The sequence below is a fragment of the Engraulis encrasicolus genome, chromosome 23 (assembly GCF_034702125.1).
Source record: "Engraulis encrasicolus isolate BLACKSEA-1 chromosome 23, IST_EnEncr_1.0, whole genome shotgun sequence".
Lineage (NCBI taxonomy): Eukaryota > Metazoa > Chordata > Actinopteri > Clupeiformes > Engraulidae > Engraulis > Engraulis encrasicolus.
Window position 1 is genome coordinate 40,425,427 of NC_085879.1, and position 22,826 is coordinate 40,448,252.

Here is a 22,826-nt window from a genome sequence, read left to right on the forward strand (position 1 = left end):
TCCCAGTTGGGCTTTCACTTCACTTCACTTCACATACAGCTCTTGCACAGGGTGTCCCCCAGCACTCTATTGTTTAAGTGGGCCACCTTGACAACAAACACCTACCTGTTGTGAAGGCATTTTTTAAAATAAATTTGCAACAACAAAAAGGTATACCTTCAGGGGTTTGAATGCCATATTTCACATGACACTGCACAAAAGCCTTTATAATGACGATATAACCACCTGGGCTAACAACAATTCTGCGGAAACACTGTAGCAGGTCCAGGGTGGCCAGATGTGACTGTTGATTTTACACCCAAAAAATGCTCAAAAACTGCCTGGAGGCACCAAATGCCACCCAATTTGAACTCAATTCCATTTCTATCTATGTCCGTAAATGTTCAGAAAAGCACCCAACCCCCTTTCTTACCCGCAGACGGTCATCCTAAGTAGCCCAATTGTGGTGGGATACCGCCCAATCTGGCAACACTGTGGCAGGTCAGCAGACATATGACAGAGCCCTAGCTGCAGTATGTCCCTATGAGAGGTGAGACATTGCGCTCCTGAAAGGCAGTGCTGGACAGGGGTACATTTCTGGAAAGCATAGCTGTTAGCAGTTAGCAACTTTGGTAGTTGCCAATGGGAAATTGCATTGCAACCAACAAAGTAGCTAACATAGTTAGCAACTACGCTTTCCAGAAATGCACTCCAGGCTGGGCAGCAGCTGGCGTCTATTGGCATGCAGTGGGGGATGCCACTTCAGACGGCGCCATCGCTGGTCTGGCAGCCACTCAAGAGCAAGAGCATCTTAATGCAATAACGATCCGCAAAGGAAAGACTCATCCACCCCTGTGCAATGCAAATGTGTGTGTACACATGCACACATATGCACACGTACAAAACACATACACATACACAACACATACACAACACATACACAACACACACATGTACATGTACAACAGACACATATACAGTGCCCTCCATAATTATTGGCACCCCTGGTTGAGATGTGTTAAAAGCCTTAAAATAAATTCAGTGTTTATTGCAGAAGAATACTGTCACACTGAAAATTGTAGGAAAATGTAGCCTTCAACTCAAATGAATTTTAAGAAAATAAAAAAATCCCTGACTAAAAAATAATTATTTTTCATTAAATCACCTGTTCCACAATTATTGGCACCCTTAACAATTCCCAGGAAATAAATATAATTGAAGCATTTCTGTCATTTCTACAGTAGTTTACAAAGTTTACCAGAGTATGTAGGAACATTTGATTAGTAATTCATCACTTCCTGTTTCCCTGGGGTATAAATATGACGTGACACAGAGGCCATTTCTCTTATCCACTCTTAAACATGGGAAAGACAAAGGAACACAGCATACAAGTGAGGCAGATGTGCGTCGACCTTCACAGGTCAGGCAGAGGCTACAAGAAGATTGCCACTCAACTGCAGCTGCCCATATCCACTGTGAGAGGAATAATTAAGAAGTTCAAAACAACTGGAACAGTGGTAAACAAGCCTGGACGAGGACCCAAGTTTATTTTGCCACCACGCACAGTGAGGAGGATGGTAAGAGAAATCAAAAGATCTCCAAAGCTCACTGTTACAGAATTACAACAAATGGTAGCATCCTGGGGTCACAAAGTCTCAAAATCAACCATCAGGCGCTGTCTACACGCCAACAAGCTGTTTGGGAGGCATGCACGGAGAAAACCTTTCCTCACTCACAATCATAAACGCAAGCGTCTGGAGTTCGCCAAGCGGTATTGGGGCTTCAACTGGGACCGTGTGCTTTGGTCAGATGAGACCAAGATTGAGCTTTTTGGCAACAAACACTCTAAGTGGGTCTGGCGTACCACGAAAGATGCGCATGCTGAAAAGCACCTCATACCCACTGTGAAGTATGGGGGTGGGTCAGTGATGCTGTGGGGCTGTTTCGCTTCCAAAGGCCCTGGGAACCTTGTTAGGGTGCATGGCATCATGAATGCTTTGAAATACCAGGACATTTTAAATCAAAATCTGTTGCCCTCTGTCCGAAAGCTGAAGCTGGGTCGTCACTGGGTCTTTCAGCAAGACAATGACCCTAAACATATGGCCAAATATACACAGAAATGGTTCACCAGACACAAAATCAAGCTCCTCCCATGGCCATCTCAGTCCCCTGACCTCAACCCCATTGAGAACCTGTGGGGTGAGCTGAAGAGGAGAGTACAGAGGAGAGGACCCAGGTCTCTGGATGATTTAGAGAGATTCTGCAAAGAGGAATGGCTGAAGATCCCTCTTTCTGTCTTTTCCCATCTTGTGAAACATTATAGGAGAAGATTAGGTGCTGTTTTGTTGGCAAAAGGGGGTTGTACAAAATATTAACACCAGGGGTGCTAATAATTGTGACACACATTATTTGATTTCAAATAATTATTTCTTTATGTGGGATTTTTCCCCACTGAATAAATGCACTTGTATTGAAGGTTGGATTTTTCTCTTTTTTTCCATTAAGGTCCCATATTATTTAGAAAAAAAATAAAATAATTGGAAGCTAAAAAACACATCTCAACCAGGGGTGCCAATAATTATGGAGGGCACTGTATAGTACAACTTACACACATACAAAACATACACAAACGCACACATACAAAACATACACATATACAAACACACAACCACACACACACACACAACCACACACAACCACACACACACACACACACACACACACACACACACACACACACACACACACACGCGCACACACACACACACACACACACACACACACACACACACGCACACACACACACACGCACACTTCTAGAAGGTACACATATGAAGATTCATGGTCACAAGATGGGTCGCTAGGAGTTTGGAACTCAAGATACATTTTGTAGAGAGCCAAAAATCAAAGGTTCAATCCTCAACTCCAAGAGCAAATGTGTCTTCTGATGCAAATCCAAGACATCACATCTATCCAATGAAGGAATTAGCTAATGGAGAAGAATTTTGGACAAGAAGCTTCCCTCAGTTACTACCTCAAGACTTGCATGCACAGGAAAAGTCAAGCAAAGTTAAGTCACACACCAATATTCTTCTCCACACAGAGAGACAGAGAAACAGACACACAGACAGCCATATACACACTCACATAAACACACACACACACACACACACACACACACACACACACACACACACACACACACACACACACACACAAACACACACACACACAGGGTTCCCCCAGGATTGTTAAACCTAAATTCAATGCTTTTAAGACCTTTTTTAATGCATGTTCACATAAAATTTAATACTTTTATCGCACCCATTATTTCAATAATATTGAACGAAATTCAATTAAGAAAGCGCGTATCAAATTCAAACCTCATTACTTCTTAAGAGATTACCTCTCTGTTTGGCACAAGAATGTACATTTATGGAAAATACAATTAAAAAACATGCAAAGTTGCATTGTAGCATCTCAGATTTATTTACTTAAACAAACCCCAGAATTGAATTCAAAAGCTGCTTCAAAAGCACTATTTATTTGTTAATTGCAGATTACCGACTTGCTGTGATGATCACCGATCAGCCAAACACAGAAAGAATTGGAACATTTGCTGTTTTTTATAGGCTATTGACATTTTCTAGGATGAAGTAGACCAATCATAGGCCTAATCATAATTTGCACATGTACTGTAACCTATATTCATACAGTAGGCCTATCTGTCTTTCAACATGTATTAGCCAATATAATGTAAACCTATCAGACTAAATTGGAGTAGACCATTATTATTGTTGTTGGGCCTAATAATTAGGCCTGATCGTTTTTCTTCACTCCATTATAATGACGTTCAAAAAGCATAATTGCCTACATTTAAATGTACCATTTACAATTTGAGCGTTAAACTGACAATAACCCACTCATTTTTTGAGTCAACAAGTTATTGGTCATAGGGCTAGTTGTGCAAGTAATGATCCCCCTTAATGTAGTGTTTTACAGGTATTTGAGAATAGCACTGCCATAGTCGAATGGCCACAATAATGATTATCCGATAAGACCATGCATGCGTCCATGCTTGTTTACAATTTTTCACCATGCGCAATTCTGGGAAGTATGCATTATCTGAGCATGATTCAGTAAGGAAATGCGCCGTGAGCCCCCCTATTCATAGATGGGTCAGGTCTCCTGGTTTAGCAGCGCATCGATTAAAACAAGATCAACTAAGTAGCCTAGTCGTCTTTTTTCCGAACAGCAAGGGGAAATAGTTCAGAGACGGGATTTGATACGAGTCAAGTTTGCTACCAACAGGTATAGCGTGCCCACGCGTTGGTGTGTGGAGTGCACTGTAGCCTAACCAGTGTGTGATTTAACCGCGGTTACGCGTCTGTGGTTATTATTGGCCACCTCAAAAATTCAATGCAAGATTTTAAAAAGAGGCTAAATGTTGCATGACGTCGCCTTGTTTTCTGCTAACGCTTTTAGGCAAGAGTGTGTTAATTAATGTCGGTGGTCGTTGGTGATACATCTACTAGTTGCGACCAATCGATAGGCTGTCTCGCCAAGCTTAATTGCGTTTGTAACACAGCTTTGTCATGAAATTGAAATGGCTACAAATGACAGCGGTGGATTTCTGATTGCTCCTTAAGTTTGCTTCACAACGTTCAATAGCCTTAAAAAGAATACCCCAAGAAAACCGGTAACATTCCACAACGTCAGTTCTCCACTGTTTGCATGAACACAATGAAATAAATATAAAGGGGGGGTGGCTTTGATCACAACCTGCTTCTCGAGTTCAACTGGTGCTTGGACGGCACAAATAAAACTTTGCTGGTTAGTGGAAAAAATACTTGTGCGCTACATCGAGGATAGATAATTGTTAATGCTACACTTCCCGTTGTCACTGCAGCACTCAAGGTTTGTGCACGTGTTTACAGTGCAACGACGAATGGACGTTCTGTGCGTCATCTTCATTATGAAAAAAGCCCAGCGTAAACGTTTTCTTGCATAGTGTGCAGCACGCCTCGCGGTCATTCGGCACAGATTTTACCCAAAAGTATTTTGGATCCTGCAGCCACTTGGGGTTAAACCGGCACTTTCCCATTCTTCACCTCACCTCATCAAAAAATGACGCCGCTGCACTCTAGATTTGTGTTTACAGTAGCGTTCTACAACGAATCATGGGTATTGACGTTCTGTGCGTCATCTTCATTATGAAAAAAAAAACTTCGTCCTTTAGGTTGCACACTGAAATGTTTTTTGAAAATTAAATGCCGCAGTGAAAAAAATTCCCGACTTTTAACAGCTAATTCAATGCTATTAATGCTCTTAATGCTGGATAACTAAATTCAATGCCTTTTTAATATTTTTAATAACCCGCGGGAACCCTGCACACACACACACACACACACACACACACACACACACACACACACTCACATAAACACACACACACACACGATAAAACAGTAATTCCTGCTTATGTATGTCTATCATTTTGAAATACCCAGTTTTCCTGAGTCACAACATCAACACGATGGTACTATTTGAGGGTGCAGGTACAGTCACCACCCGTTCACCTTCTCATCACTTCAGTGTGGGAGCATTGGATGAGGCCCTCAGACACTTGTGCGACGACAAAATTAGACACCTCGGTAAGCAAAAGCGGCACCACACGACTATAAGCACAGGAACCCTAATTGGACACTAGTTTGCGTAGTTGCATACAAGCAACTCCCTACAACAGTGATTCTCAAACTGTGGGCCGGGGCCTACTGGTGGGCCCTGAAGGTATTCCAAGTGGGTCTTGAAATCGTTTTATAATAAAAATCAATACCATATTTTTATACGTGTTTTTGTTAAGTTGTTACAGTGTTATTGCTTATTTTTGACTATTTATGTAAGTTTTACTGTTTACTAGGTCAGAGGTGGGCCCCGGATATTTGTGGAAATTTCAAGTGGGCCCCAAGATGGAAAGGGTTGAGAACCCCTGCCCTACAACACTACGCCAACTGGTTTATTCATCAGTCAGTCTGTCTGTCAGCCTGCTGTGTAAACCATTTTGCTTAGGTGAACGTTTGCCGGCGGCTTGGGGGGTTTTGTTGACTTACCCGTACGAGTGTGGGCGTCATGCAGGAACACACGGTCCTCACGTGCTTCAGACACTTCTCATGGGACATGAAGTTACACACTAGAGGGGGGGTGGGGGTGGGTAAGAAAGGATGGATGGAGGGAGGGAGCGAGGGAAGAGGGAAGGAAAGAGAGGGAGGAGAGTGATGGAGGGGGAAGAGAGAAGCAAACATGAGGGTGGATTGTTAGTGCACTGTGTACAGTAGGCATGACTTCCAAACACCACTAGGGCAAGCCCTCACATGGAATCAGCAAGAAAAGAGGAGGCAAGGCCAACCAAGAAACACATGGCGTCGTGATCTACAGGCAGACTACCAGAGGGCAGGCAACACCTGGGAACAACTGGAGAGGCTTGCACAGGACAGAGATGCCTGGAGGAACCTTGTTGGTGGCCCAGTGGTTTTCAAAGTGGGGGCCCAGGGACCCCTGGGGGCCGTGAGGGGGGCCGCGGCAGGTTGGCAGGAAAAGCACGGTAAAACACAATAAATATTTCAATGAATTGAATGTACACCAAAAATCAACCAAAATTGCATATCTGAACATCTTCTCTGAACATCTTCAAAATTGCATCTCTACCATTATCGTTAAGTCATTATTTGATATATCCCAGTGGGGCACTGACTAACAGACCTAGACTACGGTTGTGAAAGGGGTAGTAGTGTGGCACGACCCATGTGAGGGGGGGGCATGGCTGGAGTCCACCGATATATGGGCGGCCTTGGCATGGTAAAGTTTGGGAACCCCTGGCCTATACCCCAGTAGGGGTAATGGGTGTAAACAGAACAAACAGTACAGTAGGCAGGCTCACAGCAGCAGGGGGGCTCCTTTTAAATTAGAAATGCTGCCATATATTATGGATCAAGGTTGGGAGGGGTGGAGGGGGGAAAACTAATGTGGCTAAGAGGCAAAGCATGTTTATTTAACCCAGAGGGAATCATTCACCTGAAAAGAATAACAGTCTGTTGGGATTTAAGCTTAGTTCAATTAAAGAGAATGAAGTCCGGCAATCTATTAAATTTATGGGAGGGGATCTATTTGGTGAAGTCGGATTAACTGAATCAAGGTCATTATTTCACTGCCATTGTACTGTAGTATAGAACTTATAAAACAGATGTCATGCCATTCCTTCATTGCCACCCACAATTAACATCTGAAACAATGACTGAAGTCTATGCGTGTACAGTTTGGGTCTACAATAAACTTGGTGAACTTAACACAGATGGGTCAGCGTCAAATTTCAAGGATTAACATTTCTTTCCATGAACAAGTAGATCCACAAGATTTCTAGTGTTTGAGAGGATGACACTAAAACACAAAATGGAGACATTTTTTGTCTGTGGTTTCCAAATGCTGACATCCAACAGTGGAGAATCATCAATCTTGAGAAAACCCAAACGCAATAAGCACACTAAACTGAACTGAACCACGGCAGCAAATATTCTTACAAGACCGAGGGTGGAAACAAAACCCGCTAAGACATTTCCTGTTTTAAACATTTTAGGCGGTTTCCTCTCTGTGTGCTTGCTTTACTTGGTATAGCCTCCCGCTCGCCGCTGCCAAGTCTTCTACGCTGCCTCAGATTGATGGAGATACGGATAGCCGATTGTCATCTTGCTATGTGCAGCAACCCTCTGGGCCCTGGCTGCCCTCCCCCTGCCCCCCCCACGCGAGAGGCTATTAATATGCCTCATCGACTCGAAGCAGAATGACGGCCGCGTCGGTGTCGGCGTCGGCACCCGTGTCTTTGGTTTCATCTATTTCCAGAGCCTAAAGAAAGGGCATGTGAGCAGGGGCGTATTATGACTTCATGGGTACCCGAGTCCAGACAACAAGAAAGACCCCCCCTCCCTCCCCCCCTCCACGGGTGTTGCTTAAGATTCAAGGTTTTAGGCCCTGTTTGAGACCCTAGGTTGTTGGGGGCAGGGGCGGCGCTATAGGCAGAGCAAGCAGGGCATTTGCCCTTGGGCCCAGGGCCCTTCTGTATTGGTGGTGGGGGCCCTATTATGACCTTGGCAGGCTGTACTGCAGGGGTATTCAATTAAATGTCAACGAGGGCCAGTTTTTCAAATTCCTCCCAGTAAAGGGGCCGAACTATACGTATGTATTATGGTTGCCGACTGTCAATTAAAAAAATACAGCACACTTCATTGGGGTGGGGGTCGGGGGGTCCTCCCCCAGAAAATGTAGCATTTCGGAGATGTAATTTCCTGCATTTTTAACGTCCTGAGTCCTGAAAGTTGTTTCAGTTCAATATGGAACCCGTACTTTTATCTCTAAATTCCGAAAAACGATTCTGCATTTTAAGGGACTTGTGGGGGGCCAGAACCTTGCTGTCCGAGGGCCACATCTGGCCCCAGGGCCGCCATTTGAATAGCCCTGCTGTACTGTATGAGGGGCCCTGTCAGTGTCTTGTCCTGGGGCCCTGTGTACTATTGTTCCACCACTGGTTTGGGGGGGTTAAAATTGTAAAATACAGAGTTGGTAAGAGTGTGATTTTAACACAATATGAGAATGGAAAGATAGAGGCCTGGGCTTCAGGGGCCCCCCCAGGGGCCCTAGGTCTGAGCCCAGTAGGCCCATGCGGTAATCCGTCCCTGCATGTGAGGATTATGGAGACTGCGGGTCATCGAACGCCATCACCTGCGGGCCATCAAAAGGAGCCACCAGGGCTTGGGCCAAATGTGCAGTGTGTGGAGATCGCACACACACACACACACACACACACACACACACACACACGCACGCGCGCGCACACAGTAACGCACACAGTAACACACACACAAAACACACAAGTGTGCATGCGCACACGCACACACACACGCACACACACACACACACACGTGTGCATGCGCACACACACGCACGCACACGCACGCACGTACACGCACACACACACAGCTAAATCTGGGCACATGACCCGCGATATGTCTGTGGGTTTTGCATCCTGAAAGCATGCAGGAAACGAGCCGTTTCAAAGGGCCTAAAAAAAACAGACCACTGACTGACTTCAGGCAACGTTGGAAGGGAGACAGGGAGGCCCACTGAAGGAGTTGCCAATACCGGTCATTTAACTCTGACCGAATATGACAAATCTGCAGCTCACCAACTTGCGAAACTTGGATGCTTGTTTTTTTCTTTTACATTGGCCAACTTTCTTTGGCTACTGTACACAGTGCTCCACGTAATCATTAGCTCTGCAATGATGACGGAAGAAGTATCGCCAACTCACTCAAGAGGATCTGGCACCTCGCTCGCATGCACACACACTCTCACACACACTCTCACACACACACACACACGTCTCAGTGTGCATGTCCAACAAGGGGTGCAAGCTATTTACACCCTATTGCTAAAGCCTCTTAGATGTCATCACCTCCTGTACAATTCATCTATTCTAATGTGTGAACTGAAGCCACAGAATACAGCCGTGGCCTAACGGTTAAGGAGTCGGTCATGGAATTAGATAACCTGGTTCTCATGCGATGGGAACATTGACAAATGCTTAGCTCTGGAAAGGCGCGGGTGTGTTCAAAACAGCTCGAACCTGATTGGAGAATTCACGTGAGGTTTTTTTTTAATCACTACTAATTCAACCACTGACTTGTATATACGCTGCCTTGCAATCTCGCCTCGCGACTCTGATTGGACAGGCCATGAAATATCTGATGCCGTTCGGGCTCGTCTAAGATGTCCAGACCCTCGTGCGAGCTCACGAAGTCTAACGAAGATGCATGAAGCACGAAGGGTCTGCGTGAGAGCCAGGCTAGGAATTAGAAGGCTGTAGGTTCGAATCATATACCACATATGGCCACACTGTGCCCCCACAAGCAAGGCACCTAGCCCGACTTTGTATAAAAACGGTAGCTAAGCGTAATGTAATGCAATGTAATGTAATGTAACACATTGACCAAGTGCTATGAGCTTCCAGGCAAGCCCTTTGAAAGTAAAGGGTGTGTGCACATCCAGGATAAAAACAGGTGCTAGACGATTATGGTAGATAATGTAAGGTGAGAAAATGGTCTGCACACCAGGAATACCATTATTTTAGAAGGGCAATAGCCAGGCTGTGCCCTCCTAGTGACGCAACATTTTCAGCGTTGCAACTAGTCAGGTCAAGAGCAACGCAAGTACTTGAATACTTTGTCGATAAGCAAACAACCATAAACAAACCAAGGCAGGCAGGTCAACCATGCCGTTTGGGAAACGCTAATTGCTATGCTCTCGGTCAGACCAAGTCTCGAAGAAATTTAAACGTCGATGATAATCAGGCTATAAAGGCAAGGTTATGACACTCTATGCTATTCTTGGAAAACTTGGAAAATCCAGACAGCACACCCCTGTAGACAGGGCACGATTCCGTATTTCAAGGGACGGTTGGCAACCCTAGGTAAGTAAGAGCCAGATACAGTTCCCAAAAGAGCCACATATGGCTACCGAGCCATAGGTTCCTATGGGGCGGTGGTAGCTCAGGTGGTAGAGGAGCCATTCGGCAACCCAAAGGTTGCAGGTTCGAGCCCCACTCGGCCTGACTCCATCGTTGTGTCCTTGAGCAAGATACTTAACCCCAAGTTGCTCCTGGTGGCAGGGTGGTACCCTGCGTGGCAGCCATGGCCACCGGTGTGTGAATGTGAGTGTGAATGGGTGAATGTGAGGCATACAATGTAAAGCGCTTTGAGTGCTCGAAGGAGTGGAAAGGCGCTATATAAATGCAGTCCATCCATTTATATAAATGCAGTCCATTTACCAATTACCCCTGCCCTTAGGGCCTGTTGGCCCACCGGGAAAATGCCCTGTATGCCAGATGGTCAGTCCGGGCCTGCTGCCTCCAGACGAGTGGCCTTGTTTACCAACAGCTGGAGCACCTTCATCTTCTTCTGCTCTCCTACGCAAGCAGCAACACCATCAACTAGTCTAGCTACCACCAGCAGAAGCACTGCCTTCCTGCCCGCGTTCATTGGACGAAGCATCTGTTGCCATGCCAACCCCCAAAAGAGTCAATCACGACTCCAGTGCCGCAGATTGCGCAACACTGGCTTTCTATGTGTGCTTCTCTCTCTGTCTCTCTGTCTCTCTCTCTGTCTCTCTCTGTCTCTCTCTGTCTCTCTTTCTCTCTGTCTCTCTCTCTCTCTCTCTCTCTCTCTCTCTCTCTCTCTCTCCCTCCCTCTGCCTGGTAACACCATCCATCAGCATCCACTGTTGTGCGCTTCTTCCCCCCTCCAGTCAGTCGTTCTCACTTATCACGTTGGTGGACACTGACAGGCGAAGCGCTATGTCATGTGACGCAACATGTGCTCGCTGAACAACATTAACTACCCCCTCCTCCTCCTCATCGTCTACATCACATCTCCATATTTCAACATGTGCTCGTTGAACAAGATTTACCCTCCACCCACTCACTTGTATATCATAGACATACAGATCATATATACGGTATGTGTTATACGTATACGTATATACAGATATATATATATACAGATATATATATATATATATATATAGCTATATATATATATAGCTATATATATATAGCTATATATATATAGCTATATATATATATAGCTATATATATATATATATATATATATATATATATACAGATATATATATATACAGATATATATATATATAATATATCCACTACAGGAGGATTAGTTTTCAGCATGTGCTCATTGACTAACACTAACCTCCCCCTCCTCCCACTTATAGTCTACATCAGTGATTTTCAACCTATGGGCTGGGGCCCACTGGTGGGTCGTGAAGGTATTCCAAGTGGGCCTTGAAATAATTTTCTAAAAATTATAATCATATTTTGGTGTGTGTTGCTTTATTTTTGTGTTGATTTATTTGAGTTTTATTCTTAATTGGGTCAGATGTGGGCCCCGAACATTTGTGATAATTTCAAGTGGGCCCCAAGTTGAAAAAGGTTGGGAACCCCTGGTCTACATCATATCTCCACTTCAGGGAGACTGGAATTTTACAACATGTGCTCATTCATTGTGCTCATCGTCTACAACATGCTGTATCTCTATTCGAGGGGGGGCTAGAATTTGGTGTTCACTGAACAACATTAGCATCATACTGCATCTCCATTTGATGGGGAACAGTTTTTTTTGTAATATTGTCTCTGAAGAAGGCTCTGTGCAGCCGAAACATCTGTCATATCAGTCCCTACAATGTTAAAATAAAAAAGGAAACAACAAGAAAAGAAGAAAAACGATCCATTTCCTAACCACTGTAATATTGCCACAAGAAAAAACGTATGCAAATTGAGACACATTGATGAGGAGTGAATAAGGAAATAACTAACACCCTGTAGCTCTGCAGGTCTTGCCAGCTTGCATACCAGTGGTGTAGTCTACGTAGAACGCAGGTATACGGAGTATACCCACTTCTAAATTTCAGGGATTTCAGTATACCCACTAAAAATTGATTGATCCATTGTTTTGAATAGCACAAATATATACAGTATACCCACTTCAAAAAATGTTCAAATATACAGTATACCCACTTCAAAAAAGTAGACTACACCGCTGCATAGTATCGCTCGCCACAATTTTCCCACCTCACTGGTTTTTGCACAAAATAGGCTGAATATGATGCCATCAGGTGTTCACATGTGGGTTGTGGGTGGGGGTGGGGGTGGGTGGCAGTTGTGGGGTCATGAGTGAGATGGAGAGATATAGCGAAGCAGGCATGACAGCGATCTCTCTCTGACATTTCCTTGGTAGTTGCACAACGTCAAGCACTGATAACTGAAGATCGTATCTACCTTGAGGTTGGGGAAGCTGTGAGAGCATGAAAGCTACGCATTGGCTACGTGTACATGATGTTTTTAAGTCGGATTTAATAGATCGGATTTAAGTAGATCGGATTAAGAGTTATTTTGCAACGTGTATACATGGCACTTTCACTTAAATGCGATTAAACGTCTGGGGAAAATAAAGCATTGCGATTGGACTGAGGACGCACGTGCTGAGCGAGCCAAATAAGGCGTGGGGGCGTGGTCGCTAAACCTTCATGACTACCAGGGCAAGTGCTAACCTTCTGCTAACCTTCTGCCCGAAAATGAATGCCTTCAGTCGGACACTGAAAGCTAGGGTCATCCCCTATGGCCTGGTTCTTTAGCTTACCCACCTAGCTTAGAAAAACGAGTGGTCAAATGGTAATGTGGAGTAACTTTCTTGTGCTTCATTACTTCGTGGGGCACTTTTACATCAATATATGGAAGCTACAACATTTATAGTCGCTTATGGACTTTAAATTAAGCAAAACTTTCATGTGAAAATCAACAGGAAGTGCCGCCATGTTTTTCTCACTGGCAAAGAGCACGGTCTCTTGGCGCCATCATGTGGTCAACGAGCATGCGTGGAACGACTGGATTTATTGTAATTCCGAATAAAAGGTTACATGACAGAGGAACGTGTTTAATCGGATTTAAAAGAGGATTAAACCACCCACTTTAATCGGACTTAAGTTTAAATCGGAATAAACTTAAATCCTGTTCGGTAAGTGTTTACATGATATTTTTAGAGTGGAATTAAGATTTAAAGTGAGTTAAATCGGACTTAAGTGTCTCATGTAAACGCAGAGATTGTTTACATTACATCCACACTTGCACATGTCTGTGCTACATTGCAAAGATGAAATATCAACTAGGGATGTAAATAAAATCGAAATGTATCGATGTATTGGAAGTATCGGCCGACGATTTAATCGAATCACATCGTATCGTGGGGCATTCTTAAGAATCGAAAAGAATCGAATCGCTGGCCCCTGTGCAATGCCCTAGCTCCATAACACAATAGTAGTGGAAAAGTAATTGGAAAAAATCAAATCGAACCGCATCGTATCGTGGGGAATTCTTAAGTTTCGAAAAAGAATCGAATCCCTGATTTATGAAATAAATACTGTAACGTATCGTCATGAAGGCTGTGATTTACACCCCTAATATCAACATTACAAATGCCTTTACTACACTGATATTGAAACCCATAAGGGACAAAGTAATTTATGATGAATACAAGCTATATAACAGTTATAGGATAATCCTAACTAACTCATTTTTAGCGTCTACTGTAGAGTAGACCAACTTCATCCGTCAACACCCTGTTCCTGCTCAGAGCTGATAAGGAATGAATCAACCATTGAGTTGGCTCGAGTCACTACACTACACGTCAGGTGCACATGAGGTTACAATAATGATGTGTGGCAGGCAGGCAGTTGATGACTACATCCTGAACCACCGTAGCTCATTCACAAGCTAATAATAGTAATAGTAATAACATGGTGTCCTCAAATGGGCCGTGTCTGCCACATCAAATAGATACTCGGTTCGCTGGACAGCATCAAAGAACCGACTAAAGGCCCTGCCGTGGCCAACCGGTAGGGCACTCATCTGCCATGCGGCCGACCCAGGTTCAATTCCCGGCCCGTGTCATTTGGCGACCTCTCCCCATCTCTCTCCCCATACGCTTCCTGTCCACCTCTCAAGCACCTCTCAGAGCCGACTAAATGTTACAGTGTAAGGTGCTGGTGGTAGCCACGGCATCAGTGAACTCCCAGATGTTCTATACGTTTTTGAGCATGTTTCTAAAAAGCACTCAAATTCAACTATGCCGTGACCAAAAAAGTTGAGCATTAGTTGACTTGTATTGCTGGTCGATCATGTCTATTGTCGTAATTAAAATGTTATGCTGAGGCAGCCGTGGTCTTATGGCTAGATGAGAAGGTGTTAAGATCAGGGCGTTGCAGGTTCGAATCCCACCCTTACCTCTCCCTACACCTCCATCCATGGCTAAGCTGCCCCTGAGCAAGACACCTACGTAACTCCACATGAACGGCCATCCGGGTACTTTGCTCCTAAATGTGCGTTACGCCCCTTTATGGGTGAAAACAAACCGAATGTCTCATCAACTTACATGCTACATCGGCTTGCCTAAATGAACACAGTCCATGCTTCAGCCACGGCTGTTTGGCTCTATTATTTGAACAGCCGGCAACACAACACGTTTTCGGCATGTTGTGCATGAACAACGCTAGTCTACAGGTCCATATCTTTCGTTTATTAAACCCCAACACCACCAATTGACTTGCATGGGCTGTTTTCCCCCACAAATGGGCGTAACGCACATGGAAAACGTCACGCCGTTCATGAGTATAGCTCCAGTGACTGTAACCAAAACCCTGTAAATATTTGTACCGGTACGTTGCTTTGGATAAAAGTGTCAGCTAAGTGTAATGGAGTGTAGTGTAATGTTAAGTAGACTGCCAAGCCCTGCACAAATATAAGATATGCACAAGTCCTCTGTTGAAAATGAAAGTCAGAGAGAGAGTGAATGAAAGCTCCTTGTCTACATCTCACACTCAAAGACGGAGAGACGACACAAATCACTACCCAAACAGGTTTACGTTACATTAGCAAATGTGCAGCCAGCATGACCAAATCCTGGTGGGAAATATGCAGTAAACCATTACTGTAGGCTGCCACGACTGTCTTACTCACAATTACTGGGTCAATGACAAGGCCACTGTTACTTGATCTGCAACCTGCTTGATCTACTACTTGATCTGCAACCCCAGCTTTCCTGGAAAAATGCTGAATTCTTCCTGCTACTCATATTACAGTCAACGTCTTCCTTTCTGGAAATCCTGTGATTTTTGTTGGGTTTTCTTGTTGGTTGGGTTTTTTTTAAGTTCTTTTTTTAGGTCTGAGCTTCACTACAGACATGATCTAAATATTTCAGGGGGCCAGCAGGACTGGCCTTATCTCCAATCCCCCTGTCACATTCTCTCACCCAAACACAGTCCCGTCTTTTCTGTGTCTTTTGATGGAAGGTTGCGTGGAACGAGATCTATGAACAGACAGCCTCCCTTGCCTTGTTCCGTTCCTTTTATCTGCTGTTTAATTGAAAAGAAGCAATCTGGATCAGCTCACCTCACCTCATGAGAAACAGTACAGGAAGAGAGGCACTGTACGCTGCAGGCTTGTAGAACAGGCACACACACCACCACACACATCCCCTCCCCAATTATCCACGGACGATTTAATTAGGCAGTTGTCAAGGCAGGGGGTAGGTGGGTGTGATGAGTTGAGTGGGTGGATGGGTGTGCTGGGCAGGCTGGCCGGCAGACCAGGTGGGATCGATGGGCTCGGCTAGTCATGCCTCCCCGTGGCTGAGCTGAGGAGGTCTCTCGCTGGCAATCATTAAATCACCTCTTTTTGAAGGGATTAAGGCCAGAAAACACGACTGCGGAGCAACACATCACGGAGGAGAGGGGCATCAATCGATTGAGCCCTGCCCGAGCCTACTCCATCCAACTGACTGGCCAAACACTTCGAACAGCCATCCATCATTGCCAACTCCCAGCATGCAGTTACTTGGCTGCCACCGAGCTGACGCTCTCACATCTCGCACCCAAACTTTATAGTAAACAACAAACTTTTTCTTAATCTTTACGGTCATACTCTGACTGATACACAGAGGCTCTCTCCATTTCCTTCTCTCAAACACCCACACTGTCACATGCTCTCATTCTCTCTATCTCTGCCTCTCTCTCCATTTTTCACACACACACACACACACACACACACACACACACACACACACACACACACACACACACACACACACACACACACACACACACACACACACACACACACACACACACCTTCCTTTTTTCAGAAACCTTTTGTCTTTCTCTCACATGTACACACAGAAGGTGTTTGTGCCTCTGGCCTAACCGGTGAAGATCGCTCAGGCAAATTGAAAGCATGTTGGCTCGTCTTGACCTGTAACGTGTGTGTGTGTGTGTGTGTGTGTGTGTGTGTGTGTATGCGTGTGTGTGTGTAAAAGGGTCATTCCATGTCAATTCACACGCCTTCCCCACATGACCCTCTCCGATTTAGCCGATATCTCACATACAGGTGCCTTTTGATGTCAATTGAAAGAATACCAAGTATTAGCACCCTACGTCCAAACGGTTGCGGAGATGAAGGCCCTCCAAAGTTGGGGTGCCATGCCCCACTTTTCAAGCCTGTGAATTGCATACAAAAATTTACAAGCAGATTTTGACACCTCTGCTTTTAGTTTGAAGGAAGATACAGGCCTAAAAATCACCATGGCCCCTCAATATGACCCTGTCTACCAGATGATGTACTTAAAAATGGCATGCCTTGATTATTTTTGGCTATATTAAGCCTGAAAAACTGAATTAGTGAAACGTGTGTTGAAGAGTCTTGCCACTTTGGGGTTCCAGATCTTGGAAACTATGTATGCTTTGGGAGTTATAATTGATTTTCCATCATATTTGGGAACTGTACAGTGTATTCCAAAAAAAATAGGGCACTCAGCCTTTTAATGATGGAATAGGAGGGAATCAAAAACAGCTTTTGGACAAAATGGACCTTACGGTACCCTCCTACTTCAGGCCTCAAAATTAACCATGTGGGCACTTGATGACTGGAACGCCCTTTTAACCCCATGTACAGTAGCACTGTATCAAACATTCAAGCTTGGAAAAATGTTGTTTTTCAAAGTTCTTCATATTAATCTTGGCCTTCAAAGTATATGTTTTTGTCTATGTCTCATCACAGTGTCTGGTTTGTCTGCTGCCATCTGCTGGTCAAAAAACGCAACAACAGTGTAATTTAAGAAAACAAAAGGGGTTGGAAAGTCTTGCCCATAATTTACCAATAAAGTAGCCGAGAAATCTAGACGTCCCTAGGGGTTAACCTTGCTAGGCTGCCAATGAAGCACTTTAATTCTACAGTATATTGCTATATATTAATTATGATTTTAACAAGCATCATGCAGAATGCTCAATCATGATTACATTTCTACCAGGACACCACACCCATGGTCTGGTAGAAATGTAGTGCAGGGTGAGGCCATCTTGGGACTGGCATTGATTGAGCATTTAATCAGTCACTCTTAGAAAATTATTTAAACTAGAAATATTCATCATGCTTGTTAAAAATCATAAATATATAGCAATATACTGTATAATAATTACAGTGCTTTATTGGTTAATTATGGGCAAAGATTTTCCAGCCCCTTTTGTTTTCTGACATTACGCTGTTGTTACTTTTTTAGACCAGCAGATGGCAGCAGACAAAACAGACACTGTGATACGATATAGAGAAAAAACACATATACTTTGATGCTTGTTAAAATCATAATTAATATATAGCAATATACTGTAGAATTAAAGTGCTTCATTGGCAGCCTAGCAAGCTTAACCCCTAGGGGCGTCTAGATTTCTCGGCTACTTTATTGGTAAATTATGGGCAAGACTTTCCAAACCCCTTTTGTTTTCTTCTTAAATAACACTGTTGTTGCGTTTTTTGACCAGCAGATGGCAGCAGACAAACCAGACACTGTGATAAGACATAGACAAAAAACATATACTTTGAAGGCCAAGATTTAATATGAAGAACTTGAAAAACAAAGTTTTTCCAAGCTTGAATGTTTGATACAGTGCTACTGTACATGGGTTTAAAAGGGCGTTCCAGTCATCAAGTGCCCACATGGTTAATTTGAGGCCTGAAGTAGAGGGTACCGTAAGGTCATTTTGTCCAAAAGCTGTTTTTGATTCCCTCCTATTCCATCATTAAAAGGCTGAGTGCCCTACTTTTTTTTGGAATACACTGTACAGTTCCCAAATATGATGGAAAAATCAATCATAACTCCCAAAGCATACATAGTTTCCAAGATCTGGAACCCAAAAATGGCAAGACTCTTCAACACACGTTTCACTAATTCAGTTTTTCAGGCTTAATATAGCCAAAAATAATCAAGGCATGCCATTTTTAAGTACATCATCTGGTAGACAGGGTCATATTGAGGGGCCATGGTGATTTTTAGGCCTGTATCTTCCTTCAAACTAAAAGCAGAGGTGTCAAAATCTGCTTGTAAATTTTGTATGCAATTCACAGGCTTGAAAAGTGGGCATGGCACCCCAACTTTGGAGGGCTTCATCTCCGCAACCGTTGGACGTAGGGCGCTAATACTTGGTATTCTTTCAATTGACATCAAAAGGTACCTTTATGTGAAATATTGGGTTAATCAGAGAGGGTCACCTGGGGAGATTCTAGGGAATCATGTGAATTGACATGGAATGACCCTAATGCTAATGATGACCTATTGTTGTATGAAGATGGCAGGTCTGACAGACCTAACAGGATGTGGCAACAAGACAAGTCACACTACCCTGATGCAACTGACAAATTATACATACGGAGAAGAGAACTGAGATTCACCCAAAACTGCACAGTAAAATGTCAGCGTCAATTGAACACTCATAGAGAGTTGGGCCAATACGGTAAGCCTAAGTGTGAAATTCAACTCCCCAACAGTTGAATCAACACAGCAAAATTACTGTGTGGGATCAATAAAACGTTGCTGGTACAAATAAAAACAATGACAGTTTGAGTGCTCAAAGAAAACCAAATGATATCCCACTGTTGGTCTATACGGTATTACTAAGTTATGTCCATTCAAAGAGGCAGGCCTGATAGTAGACAGGATCCTGAGCCTGAACCTTCAGGTGATAAGAAATAACAAACTAATGACTAAATAGTCAGTGTAGACCCAGGGTATAGCCTAATTCTCGTAAATTTAACTCTGTCAAGCCTTAAATCACTGCCTACTGTCAGTCCTGAATATGGTAGGCCTACAGTTGTAACTGTAATTGCAATTCTGGACAAATTCAATAAGGTGACCGAGAGAATTGATTGGCATTGTGATCGTATGGCATTATTCTTAACCTTTTTACGCACAAGGCCTAGCCTACGTGACCAGCGCATGCATGGCAAATAACTAGGCTTTGTCATTCGAGAGATGTCAGTAATAACAAATACATAACCACACAATAACAGCATCCATATTAAAGAAGGAAACACGATGCGTGATGATGGACATAGACATGGATGATGCACCGACTCTCACGACTGTCAGTGTTACTTTTCACAGGGGGCAATCAGGCACTCAAGGGCACTTGGAAGTATGCTACTAGGGAAACATGTAGACGAGGGAATTCACTAATACTCTTAAGAAGGTTGGGATATTGTGCTATAGCCTAACTTAAGCAGGTGAATAAATTAACCAGTTGAAACAGTAGCCTAACTGAAAATGTCAACTTAGTAGCCAGAAGGTTCTAGTTCTAATAATGGTAACAAAATGACAGTTCTGCATCTGATGCGCTGAGGGTTGGCACATCCACACTGTCACATCATGGCACCTCAGCTTGCACCCTACCTTCACAAAGAAAGCCGACCAGTCCCCAGATGAAGTCACTGCAATGGTGACAGTAAGTGGGTTTCGTGAGAGTCACTTTCCGAAAGCAGTGTCCAGGAGCGTTGACCCGGTACCTCGTCTTGGAGTTTGGCGACTGCTGTGCCTTTTTCCTCCCGGCCTGAGGGCTGTCACTGGGGCTGACATACTTGTTACGACCGCTCTCTGCCATCGTGAAACCAGCTTCTGTTTTTGAAGTTTACAGAAGCGTCTACGAGACGGGGAAATGTAGATGTACGTCCAGATGCCTACAGCGGCGACGACCGGTGCTGTTTGCAGCGGATGCTCTTTCAAACCAAGCCATTCACACGCCAAGTCATACTAACTTCTGAGTTTGCTGTCGAAGCGGTCATGGTTCTCACTTATCGATGAAGACTACTGCGGTTTACCACCACCGCCTTCTCGGACCGGTGAAGCTGCATGTAGCCGTATGCTGAAATTACCAAAGCAGATAGTTACTTTAAATAATAAAAAATGACGACAACCCGTGCTTGAGAAAACCAGCTTTGAACGCGCAACCGCTTCACTCCAGGCTCTGTTTGACGACAGTCAAATGGGAAACCACAATTTGAATGTTATTAGGCTACACGCAGCGTTTGTAGGCTATTACCGGGTAAAGCAATGCTAAATACAATGCCACTCTAATTTCTATAGAGATCTATGACTTTTGATTTAGGCTAGAGCCGCTTCGGCATCAAACGTGCTTCTGCTTGTTTTCATGTTCTTGAAGACAGACTGGAGAGATTTTCGACAACACATGCACGCACGACTTCCGCCTGCGCGAATATTGTACTCCATTCGCGGTCACGTTGCGTCGCCGGTCCTCCCCGATGTAATTACAACGCGAATTCAATTTCAAACCTCAATTCCTTGCGAGCTGTGTGAATTCGCATTGGGTGTAAAACACGGAACCCGTCAGCTTTGTCGTCACTTGGTGTTCTCCATCCTCCCGCCCTCGGAACACAGCAGAGAAGGCAGCTGTTAAAGATTCCTGTGCACGCCCCAGCGCGCGCTCTCCCTCCTGAGTCTCGCTCCCTCTCAGAGAGAAAGTCAGAGAGAGAGAGAGAGAGAGACTGTGTAGTGTGTAGGCCTATGGAGAGAGAAGGTGCTTTAGCGACATTTCACACTCACGCGTGTGTCAACAACAAGGCAAATTCCGACTTATTAAATACACATATTGGATAGATCAGATCCTCATATTATTGTCTCACTCCTGGTACCAAACCCACATTCTGTAATAGGCTATCATTGCTGAGGGACTGGAAGAGCCACTAACTTGAGTTTGAACTTTTGCCATATAGGCCAAGGCTATTCCAAGTCTGACAGGAGCAAAATCCACAAAGCCTGACCAACCAGATGAACCTGTAAAGCACAGGTAACTCCCTAATAATGTTTCCAGTTGAGGTCTAGTGAAATCAGATGTCTGAGTGTTACTCCTAGCTAGTGGGTCTATGTAGGCTTACTGTAAAATCTCAATGCAATGATACAGTCTCAAAAGTTTCTGATATGTTTTTTTTCTTCAATTGAATAAAAACTCACCTTTTTGTGTTCAGGCTAAACCCATTGCATCCTTCAATGAAATAAATGAAGTAGAAGCTTATGTCAAGGTGTGGATTCTGATCTGGTCACGGAAGTCAGCTCAATCCATCCATGGTGACCTCCAAAATGTAACCAGTTTATTTAGGCCAGGGGTTTCCAAATCTTCACCATGACACCGCCTCATATATGCAAGTAGACCCCCCCCCCCTCCTTCCCCCCTGCATGGGCCGTGGCACACTTTTTTCCGGAGCACCCGTTTCACAACTCTCTGGAGTTGGTGCATCCCAAAAACCAAGGACAAAAGGAAACATAATGTTTATTTCACTTTACTTTAATACTTTAATTTATTTCATTCAATATAACAAATAGTATCCCCCTGCATCCCCCAGGGGTCCCTGGCCCCCACTTTGAGAACCACTGATCTAGGCTATATACTTGAGTATATTAGCAGACAAGATTTAAATACATCCACCCTTTCATTACAAAGGGCCACAGACCAATAAGAAATTACTTAGGCAACGCTAGATGCACATGTGTGTGTGTGTGTGTGTGTGTGTGTGTGTGTGTGTGTGTGTGTGTGTGTGTGTGTGTGTGTGTGTGTGTGTGTGTGTGTGTATTTCATCTGCAGGGGGCGCCAAACACACACACACACACACACACACACGCACGCACGCACGCACGCACGCACACACACACACACACACACACACACACACACACACACACACACACACACACACACACACACACACACACACACGACACAGGGTCATTGCAAATTAGCTGGCCCAAATTGCATTACATTACTTCCACGTGCCTGAAGAACTTTTGCATGACACAACTGACTGGCTTTAGACAATATCATTCCCGGAAGTCTTCTGCAGA

The 22,826-nt window shown here is 44.1% G+C and overlaps 1 protein-coding gene across 1 annotated transcript in view; it reads right to left on the minus strand.

The window, feature by feature from the left end:
- Positions 1-20,851, minus strand: part of LOC134440010 (diacylglycerol kinase theta) — an 84,766-nt gene extending 63,915 nt beyond the window's left edge. Inside the window, exons 1-2 of the mRNA XM_063189935.1 lie at positions 20,367-20,851; positions 6,090-6,169 (exon numbers count right to left, since the gene is read on the minus strand). Coding sequence (XP_063046005.1) covers positions 6,090-6,169; positions 20,367-20,574 — 288 coding nt within the window. The 5' untranslated portion in view covers positions 20,575-20,851. The remainder of the gene's footprint in view (positions 1-6,089; positions 6,170-20,366) is intronic.
- Positions 20,852-22,826: the final 1,975 nt, after the last annotated feature.